We start from the raw sequence: 12,101 nt of genomic DNA on the forward strand, positions 1-12,101 counted from the left end.
TCAGACTGGTCTTGAACTCACTTTGTAGCCCAGGCTGGCCTTGAACTTGCAACAATCCTCCTGTCTCAGCCTCCCAGGTGCTGGGATTACAGGCGTGCACCAGGATGCCCAGCCCAATTTTTGTTCTCTTTGAAGCTGCCTAGCTCTGGAACTATTTCAGGGCTCTGTAATTGCTGTTTTGACCCCTGTAACCATGAGAGTATCACTGAACCTGATTGGACCAAGCTTTGTGGCTGTTAATCCAGCCCTGTCATCGATGATCTCACCCTGCTAGCCAATCAAAAGAACTACCAGGCTGTCCTGCCCTACCTTCATACTCCTACTTTAGCCTCATATAAAAATGTGGGCTCAAGACACTAGCCACCTGGTTTTTGCTGGAAGTTATTCCAGCCAGGACCACTAGTGTAAAATAAAGCTGCTCGCGCTTCCTGAATTCCGCAGGTGTCCTTCCTTTCCCGGACTCAGTTTTGCCACAACATTCTGATAATTTGAGAATAAAACGAAAAGTTATATAGTACATTTTAGTTTGTGCAACTTCTTGCTGAAATGCACCCCAAATCCTTCACATATGTGTTGTCATATGTTGCACTGTTGAGCCCACCCTCAGCCTCAGAACCGTTCGCATCTCTCTCCGCATCACAGGACGGTAGCTAACCCTGTTGGGTTGGGCCCAGAACTCAGTCCCGCTCTACACGCATTACTGTAGTTCAGGAGACTGTCCGCATGGCTGAGTCACTGGCAAGCAATTGTCTCTCAGCTTAGATTGACAGCTCAGCCTTCCCATGTCAAAAACCTTACAAATTGTGTGTCTTATTTCCAGACATACCCAAAGGGGCTCTCCTTTAACTTCATTCCCCCTTATCCCAATGTTTTTTCCCTCTCATTTGACGCATAAGCTGTCGCCAAATTTCTTCATTCCCTTTATTCTCGTATTTGAGAATGGAAGGAGAGAAGGCAAGACTTGGGCTCTGGCTTCTGAATTCAGCTCTATTTGTTGCTTTCATTTCCCTATCAGTTCCAGTTCTTATTTCCTTTCTATCTTCTCAAGGAAAACATTGGCTATATATTTCTTCCTCTCCTCTTCCTCCTCCTCCTCCTCATTCTCCTTCTCCTTCTCCTCCTCCTCTCCCTTCTCCTTCTTCTTCTAATATTTTTGGGGGCTGGGGATATGGTTCAGTGGTAGAGTGTTTGCCTTGCATGCACAAGACCATGGGTTTGATCCCCAGCACCACCAAAAAAAATGATACAAGATTTTTGGAGCCATGGGTGATAATGTACACCTGTAACCTCGGCACTTGGGAGGCTGAGCCAAGAGGATCACCATGAGTTTAAGGCCAGCCTGGATTATGCAGCAAGATTCTGTTTTAAAAAATGAAAAATGAAAGCTTTTTTACTGTAGGGTAATATTTAACAACACTTTGGGACTCTTCATCCTTACCGTTTCTGTATCATCTGTTTCCTCTTCCTTGGCTGACTAGAAGCCCCAAGCCTCCTGATTGCATGGCCACAGATGATACGGCCCATCTGCCTTAGCACACTTGACTCCTGGACACGGCGGACTTCCTCTTATCAGCTCTCCTGACTGACCTCTGGGCACTGGCTCTTCTGTTGCCTTGTGTGAATTTCATGTCTTTACTTCTTTCCCTAAAGATTTCACTGCCCTTTCACTTTCCCATTCGCCTTTAGATTTGCAACACTGTCTTGCTCCACTGCTTTAAACATTCTCCCCGGGGCTGGGGATTTAGCTGGGGCTGGGGATTTAGCTCAGTGGCAAAGCGCCTGCCTGGCAAGCACAAGGTCGTGAGTTCGGTTCCCGGTACCGGAGAAAAACCAAAAAAATAAAAAAATAAAAAATAAACATTCTCCCCGGCGCTCAAGGTCCTTACTTCCAACAGGAGTTGAGCTTGCGAGTGTGGCTCCCATGAGCAGAGCACACGTTCTATGGGGGATGTATTTTGTCTCACACAAGCCCTGAAGGCTGGGGAAATTTCCTGTGGATTAGAAAGCTACTTGCAAATTTCTCACACACAGAGAATGCTGTCCCAACAGCAATCTGTAGGATATTTCTTTCCTCTTTTCCCAGACTTAGAAGAAGACTCTGGGCTTCTTGTTACACAGAGACAATCTGTCATTGTAATGTGATGGGAAGGCGGAAGAAAGGCTGCTCTGCTGTCACTCTGGGAGCAGGGTACTGAGTTGCGCATGCCTATGACCAGACACACCAGCTCTGCCTGCACTTGGCAGAATTGTCTTTAAGATTCTACTGGAAGGAAGGACTCAGGGTGGACTCTAGCTAGGGTGGTGGTGGGAGCACACTTACAGCAGTTACCAAGATAAGGAGGGCATGCAATGCTGAGTCCACAGGCACCGGTGAGCTGAGGGTAGGGCTGGGGCCATCCCCTTTATCAACAGTGACAGAGAAGCATTTACCATATAGACCACCTTTTCCTTTTCTGCATCTGAGCCTCCAAGATACCGTGATGGCTAAAGCTACAAAAGGGACCAGGGGTGGAGCTCAGAGGTAGAGCAGCTGCTTATCATGAGCAAGGCTGTGTTCAATTCCCAGCACCAAGACAAAGCAAAGCAAAAACCCTACAAACACAAAATAAAACCAGACTGATTCAATCCAGTCCTGATTTATTCAAGAATGAAATCATTAGGCCCTTGAGACTGGCCAATTTTCTCACCTGAAGTGTGAGGCTTTCCAAAGAGTATCCTGGGAAAGAACCATTTTATTTGTATAAATAAGTACATAAATAGTTATCGAACCTCCTTGTCTTCTAACCATGACCACCACACAAATCTACTAACAGCAAGCAAGAAGTATGTGGAGCACGTCTGTACGTGTGCACACATGCATGCATTGTCCTAGAAGTGGGTAATCTTCTCCAGCGCCATATTGTCATAGCTTTTGTCCTTGGGGTTGTAACCTGGTGCATGGGTCAGGCTTTCCCTCCCGAGCCCATTCTGGAACACAGATTCAGCTGCATGTTTCCAGGTACTGCCATCAAGATTATCCTGAGGAAAACAGGAGGGCACATGTTAAGAGACAGTCTGGACACATTCCAAATGGTGAGTAGGTACTTCCTAGAAATAAAGGTCGATACAAGGTGGGAGAAACAATCTGAGAAACAAGATAAGGAGGGCATGAAATGTTGAGTCCACAGGACTTCATGATGCCCTCCTTATCTTCAAGACTCCTCCTAAGTGATCACTTTGGTGATCCACACAGTTATTACTTTAATGACAATAATACCAAAAACAGAGACTTATTGAACATCAACAATATCTTGTGTTGCGAGAAGAAACACATATCTCTTATTGTACCAGCAATCCCATGGAGAAGTACTACAACCTTAGGAGAAGGGAATCTGGTCTTGACCCTGTCTAGCAGGAAGTAGCAAACCCTCTGAAGCCATCAGGGTCCCCTGTGTGCCACGCCCCAGGGGGATGTTCCACACTGTCAGGCAGAGGAACCCAACAGAAACCCAATAGTGTCTCCCCCACCCTCAGCTGGACCATGAGAATGAAAGTTGGCTCCTTCAACAAAAGAAATTCTCAAGTGGGAAATCAGTCTGTAAACCAGTAAATAATGCATTACCCCAACATTTACTTAGACAAACTATAGCGGCCTTCTCAGCTGACCTATTTAAATAGTCTCCAGTCAAAGCTGCAGAGATTTTCATGGAACAAATCACTGTTAATTTTTGGCTTTCACCTGGGTGCACTTTCGTATTTTAAATCATCAAATCACAAGTTTGTCCAATTCCAGTTAGAGCCCTGCATTTAAAGACCTGCCCCAGAATCTATGTAACTATCTGCATCTAAGCTTCCCATTCAGAACCTCTGACAAGATGAGGTTCTCCCCAGCTGCATTAAATTCAACTTTCCACCATACACACATTATTAGGGTGTTTTCTAGGGAGATGAGTGACTCCCAGCTCAGAAATATGGGATGTGATATGCACAGGTTAAGAGTCCTGAGTCCTAAAAGAATAAAATGTCAGATACCAAAAGAGTAAAAATAAGCTTTAACTAAAGCAGAAAAAAAATGAAACAAACAAAAAGTAAAACCCCTCAAACCAGTCCTGTCATTAATCTCAGGAGGATTGCACTGGTAAATCCAGCTGTAATCCTGACCAGAAATAGTTCTTGCTCAAGATCCTGCCCTTGTGAGACGTTGCCATAACTCTGCATGTCACAGTGCATGCACGCTCAGCCAGGATGGCCCACTGGGGTCTGTTTTCACTTCCTGCCTCCCTTTCAGAATCCTTCAGCAGGGGCCCAGTCCCTTACAAAAGACGAATTCATCCTCCCTCCTATAGATGGCGGCATTGCCTGGTTCCTCTGAGCACCCTATCTCCTTGCGTCAATCTAGGAAGCCCATCTTATCAAGTTACAGGTTGCTCCTGGTGGTTGATGGCTTATAAGAATTGAAGAGCACTGACCAACAGTTTAGAGCCTGACTTGACCTTAGCACACTTCTTAGTGAGCTAAGGGCCTGGGAGTTTTGCACATCTTGCTGCCACCCTGATTCCAAGTTCTCCCCAGTGTATTACATTTATACCTCATAGATTTAGAAATGCTTAGGTTGATGTCACCTGCATAATTTCCCTCCAATCCTCAGGTAAGAAAAAGCTGAAGTTCAGAGAAATTAAATAACTCATCCCAAAATAGTAAGGCCAGGAACTAGGCTAAAACCCAAGGCTGTCTGGGCCTAAAGCCCATAGTTTTAGCCAGTACAAGAGACTTTATATTTTACTTTCTTCTTTTTCTATTATTTATTTCCATATTTTTCCTAGAATGTTCCCTCACAGAAGGTAAGAGGGACTTTGGAAATTGATCACTTGCACTGCTAACACTCAGCCTGGAAGCATGTTTACCTATAAGCACACTCCTGTGCTTAGAACGTAATCAGCTACTATGATTCTGAAGTTGATTCTTTCAAGTCCTACCACTCACTGCCTTCCCTGCCTATATCTCTCACCCCCTGCAGCTGGCTCAAATGGGCAAAATGCAAATCCCTCTGGGCCAGTACTTATTTCAAAAACTCACACATCCATTTACCTGCTCGGGCCCTTGGTCGTGACGCACTCCACACCAGCAAAGAGTTTTGTATTTCTCAGACCAAAAGCAAAATAAATTGCAAACTGGTCTAATTAAGAGTGGGTTGGTATCTTCACCTCGCTGGAGACCTGTCGATGAAAGGAGAGGTGGGTCAGGTGAGGAGACCGCTAGGCTCCCACTGAGGACTCAGCACTGTGATCTTGAGGTTCCTTTTCAGCGTGAGACCTCAGACGGCCTCACACATCATAAGCAGAACTTGGTTAACTGCATATATGGACGGGAGCTCAGTTTGTGCTCAATTTTTAAAATCCATGATCTCTCAGGTTAGAGTGAAACAAAGACAGCATATTTCCTTAAAAATATTTATTATAGGAAACTGTACCAGTACCCTCTGAAGATCAACAGAAGGAACAACAAGATTTATATTTTTCCATTTAAGAAAGCTCCTGGTTTTTATCCAGATCAGATATAGTTAAGACCGTCTAACCCAATATTTGTAAAATTAAATTATTTTTATCATTTCCTCTTCTTTTTACCCCAGCATCAACATCCTGGACAAACACAGTGGTGTCTCGGTTCATGCACTTAATTCTTTCTGTGATTCTGGTCCCAAACCAAATTGCTTATAAACCAAATCAAATTCAGTGGTTAGGTTCAGTGTTGATTGACTCAGCAATCAATACAGTTTGTGACCAGAGTCTTGGAAAGAATTCAGTTCATGAACCAAGATACCACTGTTATTCCCTTGTGTTCCCCCAAACACTCTAGACTTTCTTCACACCTCTTTCCCTACCCTCAAAATATACTTCTTTGATGTCTCATTTCTTTAACTAGCAACAAACAGAGACACTGAAACCCAAGGCACTATCTGCAGGTTGATGACCTTGCTCTACCCAGAATCTCTGGTAACTTTGGTGTGATGGTGACCATTCTTAAGTGTTCAGTCTCATTCAGTGACAGCTATGAGTTTGACAGACCGTTTAGTGTAAAGTTCCCTATGGGGAGCAAGTGGATGGGAGTGACACAATTGATCATATTCCTCCTGTCTGGTACACAGTGTTTGTCTATGAGATTTTTGTCAAATTTCTAATGAGGGACCAAAATAAGGGAGATTTTTAAATTCAAAATTGAGGTTCAAATAATGTATTCCCTAATACAATGTCAATTGGCCAGATATTCAATCAAGTAGAGTTCTACTGCTATTGACAGTAATATGCATTAATTAGTGGTTTGAAATCCTAGGCACACTTTACACGGATGAGTCCCTCTAGCTAGGTAGCTCTTATTGATGAGGGAGCAGGAGCATCACCATCTACTGCACACTGTGTGCAGCACAGCAGGAGTTGGAAATCCTCAAACTTCTATCAAGGGTGACTGAATTAGAAGAATTTAATTCAGAGCCAAATATTCCCAGGATTTCAAACAAAGACGACTTTGTCTCTAAGAAGACCACGAAAGCATCGAACGTTCCAACAAATAAGGTAGATCGTTTGTCTCTAAGGTCAGGACTTGAGATTTGCTAACAAAGAAAGAGTTGTTTGCTTCATATGGATTTAGATTCTATTTCCTTCTAGAAAAAAAATGACTTTGGAGATAGTAGACACTCAAACAAAGGACACCGCTATCGTGCTCATGAGCAAGAAGGCTAAAAGTGAAAATGAAACTCAAACGAAAAGCTCTGTGTTCTCCCCTAATTATAGATTTACAGCCTCTTTCTTTAGAAAGACCTTGGAAGTTGATCATTAATGAATACAGACTGTAAGATTATGGACATAATGCCTGACAGAGGAGAAGGTCAATGGGAATGTGATAACTTCCTGTAGAGACGTGAGTCTTTCCTGAGGAAGACAGCTCAGGGTTACAGAGCACAGGTCATCGGTTGTATCACACTTCAGAAGGTTCCCCCTTCCTCGAGCAGAACCAGCTGATGCAGGGCACTGATGCCAAGAGCAGAGTGTGACTCAGACCCCATCCCCTCCTGTCTCCTCTGCTAGGCACCCTGTGCAGGCCACCAGTCCCTAAACCCCCGCACAGAAGCCAGGACACAGGCTGATGTTGGATATCCAGAAAACTAGGTCAGGACTGGGGAGAGAGAACATAAAATTTCAGAAATCTGGGTGAGAAGACAGTGTCTATGAAATTTTATTAGAACAGAAAAGGTGTGTATGTGTGTGTGTGTGTGTGTGTGTGTGTTTTGTGTATTATGTGTGATCAAAATATGTAGTGATGTTTATGTTTTTTAAAATTTATTATGATAAAAGACCCATTATCATTAATCTCCCTGAAAATACTCCCCTTACTTCAAATACATTTATCCCATCATTCTCACCACTTTCTGAAGTAGTTCTGGGAGTCTTTTGTGAGGGTCTTTATGAGGTGTGATCAAAAATATGTGGGTGCTACTGCCACGGACAGCTTGTAAAATACTCCGGTGTGTCCTCCTTCACCTTATTCACCGCATCTTACACTGTGGGACTTCGAGCTCCTTCCCAGAGTCAGAATGACCATGAGAGGGAAGCACAAAGGCAGCGATGACAGCACAGCTGGAGAGATGAAAGAGGACTTCCGGAACTGTTCAGCACCGGAACAAGGAAATAAAAGACTAAGAAAGACTGAAAAAAAATACAGCAGAGGAACAGGCTCATAAGACTCTACTGACCCTATTGTACAAACATGTAAATGCTTTATACATCTTTTAAAAAAGCAGTGTCTAGTGGCCAGTATGAAATATCTATGAAAAGCCATTAGTGGCCTCACTGGAAGGTGTCAGGTTAGCATTAGGACCTCACCTGGGCAGACAGGCACCAGGAGGCGGGAATATCTGGCATATTCTTCCCAAGATTTAGTGTCATAAGAAGACACTGGGAAAGTGCTGGTAGGGTGGAGACTGAGCCTGTTTCACTAAGACTTGAGTCATTTGGAGTACAAGAAAATGCAGGACTTGATACCAGCACAGCTGTCTACACTCAAGGTGGCAAAGGATATTTCCTTCCAAGTGTAAGGTGGGGCTGCTGCACAGACACAAGAACGTGTCAGCTCTGACACAGCTGGAAAAGGCACAGCGTGGAAAGCCTCAGCCTTCCATGTGCTTTTGAGGCAGGCACCTGAAATGTGGGCTGCCTTCTGGTGAGGAAGGACACCTGACCCCCAGACCTCATGGGCCTGTCCCTCTAGCATCAAGGAAGCATCCCGGGTGGCCATGGTGCTGGGGCACAACCTGGACAAGGTTCCATTAAGAAAAATAGGCAGCCACTATCACATGAAAAATGGGCTTATAAAATTGGTGCTGTATTCCTTATCATTCCCAAGACATTCTTAGGTTAAGTGAAAGATCGTGCACAGAACCCCGTGGTGCTGGAGCCCCCGTGTATCTTCTCTGTACTCATTCAGCAGAAATGCTGCCGTACAGATTCTGGGTTGAGTAGGGAGACTGACTGCACGTTACTTATGGGTACATAATGATAGAGTAAAAGTAGAATACCTTACTAATTTATCTAGCAAAATACACACTCTGGAAAGGTAGAGCTTGGAGAAGGTAGACACATCCCTCTGGGAAGGATTTTTGTGGTAAACCCCAAATGAAAACAGCCATTTAGTCCACAAATGCTATAAACTGATCCGTATTTGTTGAGTTCTCCAAATAGGAACACCAGACAAGAGTGCAGAAAGCCCACTGAGCCCCACGCCATCCCCTCACCCTCCGAGCAGCACTAATCCCTCCTGGGCTTTGGCACGAACAGCACATTGACCCACCAGAGAGTCTGCAATTTAAGTATGGATGGAAGGGCTGGTGAGGAAAAGGGCTCATGGTAAAACAGGCCACTGCAGAGAGCTCCATGACCCCAGTGCAGCTCCCAGAATACAACCCAGGCAGCAAGTACAGGGAGAGTCTCCTCTGCTCTTCCAGCAGGGCAGCCAAGACTGATCCCAGAGGCACTGAGATGGTCAAGGGAAAAGCTGGAGTCTCTTACTAGAAGCAGAGAAGAAACATTCGTACTATTGAACTCACCTTAGTGATTGATATGGTACAAGGGATTTTTGGTACTCAGGTCTCTGGGGCATATTTCAGAGTATGTATCTTCTACTTAATATATATGTTATACATGCTAAGAATCAGAGACAGAGATAGACATAGACATAGACATAGACGGAGATCAAAGTATGCAATGAATACTTAATTTTAAAAACGTATTACAATAAAAGGCACCTTGCCATGAAGAACCCTCGCTTTGAACACACTCATCCCACCATGCTCGCCACTTTCTGAGGCAGCTCTTCCATCTTCTTCCATGTCTTGGTGAGTGTGGCTGCTGAGTGTCATCTAATAGAAAGGCCTGCTCATACAAACATCCCAGTTGGTCTTCATGTACTTATTCACTGCATCTGGCACTGTGAAACTCCTGGCTCTTTCCCAAAGTTAAAACGACCATGAACAGGCAAAGTTTTGAGTCGGTTCAAGACATCAGGGCTGCCATGACAGTGCAAACAAAGACCCTGAAGAAAGAAGACTGCAAGAGCTGCTTCAGAAAATGGCAAGAAAAGTAGGATAAGTGCGTTCAAAGCAAGAGGGAGCATTTTGATGGGGATTAACAGTAATGTATTTTTTTTACCATAATAAATACTTTTAAAGAAATTTAAACATTCACCATATTTCTCAGTCACACCACCTAATTAATGATCAAGGGGAAGCATTTGTATATTTCCTTGGAGAGAGTAGACGTATTTTTCTGGGAGGAAGACTTTCTGAGGTAGACCTGTAAGCAAAACACCAGCACAGCGACCTGGTCCACAATGCACCAAGTAAACAAAGGAATCCAGTAACCAACCTGTCACGAAGCTGATGAGTAGTCCCGCAAGAATACATCCCACGCAGCCCACTGCGCTGTAGTACAGGTAGGAGAGTGAGTACCAGGTGTCCGCTAGTTCCGGTCTGCGGAGGACAGCAGCAGGTCTCAGTAGCGCCACCTTCCTGAGGTTGGGCTCCGCAGGACCTGGGGCACGGCTCAGACCCATTTCTGAGCCTCACATCGCTTAAAACATTTTGCCATTTGGTTCTTTTTAAAAAGATGAGTGGGTTATAGACTAGGTGTGTTTTGGTATCAAGCTCAATATAATTCACCCGTGAATGTATGTATTATATTACGAGCATTGCAGTGAGCACTGCCTCCCCCATTCCTTTGGTATTATTCATTCCTCAGATACTTATGAAGCCTGCATTTAATGCCAGAAATTGCGACAGACGTTTGCCTACACAAAGGAACTAACACATAAGCACAAAATGAACTTGGTAGTGCCTGGCAAGATAGGAACAAAGAACTAGGAGAGCTTTCGGAAAGCCTGCGGAAGCCAGGCTGAGGTGTGAAATGAGGAAATCAGAAAACGAGGGTAGACAGGAACTGACTTTGCAGCCCGAGAGGATAAAAGTATGTGACGGAAGGGAGAGACAGAACAGTGGGCTAGGAAGTATGAAGAGGCTGATACTGTGTGAGCACAAGACTTAGGGTGAACAAAACTCTGAGGAAAGTGGAAGCAAAGTAATAGAAGGTCCATGACAGTGCATCAGGGACCCCCACTCAGTTTTCCATGTTGAATTCTGGACTATATTTTGAAGCAGGTTCTCCATTTAGGATATAGTTTCAAGAAGCTAATACCCTAGATGCTCCCCCTGCATGTCTTTCCCAGAAGAAGAAGACATGGCCCTGTTCCTGGTACCCGACTTTGAGTTAGGAGTAATGCAAACGCAGCCTAGGTACAGATCCCTGTGGAAACGGTTCAGACTAACCTTCCTGGAGTAATGATGTTTTGACTCTAGTGTCACTAGGTCTCGGGAAACCAAGAGCAAAAGACTTTTGGCTTAATTTTACATCTCAAGGAAATGTGTCCCTTTAAAAACTGATCAGTATTGGATGTGAGTGCTTTGGTTCAACCTTTAAAATAATGTCCTAGGGGGGCTGGGGATTTAGCTCGGCGGCAAAAGCGCCTGCCTGGCAAGCGCAAGGTCGTGAGTTCAGTTCCCGGTACCGGAGAAAAACAACAACAACAAAAAAAAAAAAAATGTAGGGGCTGGGGATTTAGCTCAGCTGCAAAGCGCCTGCCTGGCAAGCGCAAGGTCATGAGTTCGGTTCCCGGTACCGAAGAAAAACAAAAACAAACAAACAAACAAAACAAAAAAAATAATGTCCTAGGAGAAGACTCACCTACCATTTATAAACATGGCCTCTTCTGGAACGCTGCGGTGAAAATATGAGTGAAATTATGCCAGTGAAGCCCTCCTCTACGCTGTTGTGCCTGCTCTACCTGGGCTCAGAGTCACCACTGCAGGACTGTGTGGCATCTAGGTAAGGGGGGCTCCAGTGAGGAAGAGGCGGGTGGAGGAAAACTAAATTGATTTCATGTTTTCTTTATTCAGTTTCCCTTATACAAACATGGTGGCATACACATGACCTCAAGAGTTTACTGTGTAGTAAACATATGGAAGAGTCTGATCAAAGAGGAAGAGAAAAGAGAAAAGAAGAAAAAGAAGAGGGGAGAAAATATAAGAGAAAACAGTAGTAGAGTACAGTTAGGGACACATAGGCAGTCCCCGCGATGTTTATGCTGCCATAGGAGGCAATAGCTCTATCTTGCTGGTTATTTTACACTAGGGCTTCAAGAAGTGAATGTTATAGAAAAGTTTTTAGGAATCAAAAGCTAGTTGGATTAGAATAACTATTTTCAAATCCTGAGAACCTTTGAAATAGAAGTCACTATATATTTTACAGAGAAAGATGCATAGTGCAGGTCCTAATCTGGGTCTTGAAAGAGGAATAGATTCTGGAGAGGTACAAAGAATGATTAAAAGGCATTCTTTTAAAAGCAAGAGCTTGGTTAGAGATTCAAGGGTAGCAGAGTGGATTCAAGAAGACAAAAGAAGCAGAATATAGACGGGGAAAAACTACAGTGAAGCATTGATGAGAACCAGAAAAAAAGGCCGCCTGAATCCTAAGAATTTCTCCAGAAACAAAGACCACAAATCCAGCATTTCCCATATATAT

General features: G+C 44.1%; 1 protein-coding gene across 1 annotated transcript in view; it reads right to left on the reverse strand.

Annotated features, from left to right (window-relative positions):
• Window positions 1–2,620: 2,620 nt before the first annotated feature.
• Slc5a12 (solute carrier family 5 (sodium/monocarboxylate cotransporter), member 12) overlaps window positions 2,621–12,101 on the reverse strand; it is a 50,327-nt gene continuing 40,846 nt past the window's right edge. The window contains exons 13-15 of the mRNA XM_005401744.1: window positions 9,894–9,997; window positions 5,068–5,195; window positions 2,621–3,018 (exon numbers count right to left, since the gene is read on the reverse strand). Coding sequence (XP_005401801.1) covers window positions 2,869–3,018; window positions 5,068–5,195; window positions 9,894–9,997 — 382 coding nt within the window. The 3' untranslated portion in view covers window positions 2,621–2,868. The remainder of the gene's footprint in view (window positions 3,019–5,067; window positions 5,196–9,893; window positions 9,998–12,101) is intronic.

This window comes from Chinchilla lanigera, unplaced genomic scaffold (assembly GCF_000276665.1).
Source record: "Chinchilla lanigera isolate Chin_1 unplaced genomic scaffold, ChiLan1.0 scaffold00075, whole genome shotgun sequence".
NCBI lineage: Eukaryota > Metazoa > Chordata > Mammalia > Rodentia > Chinchillidae > Chinchilla > Chinchilla lanigera.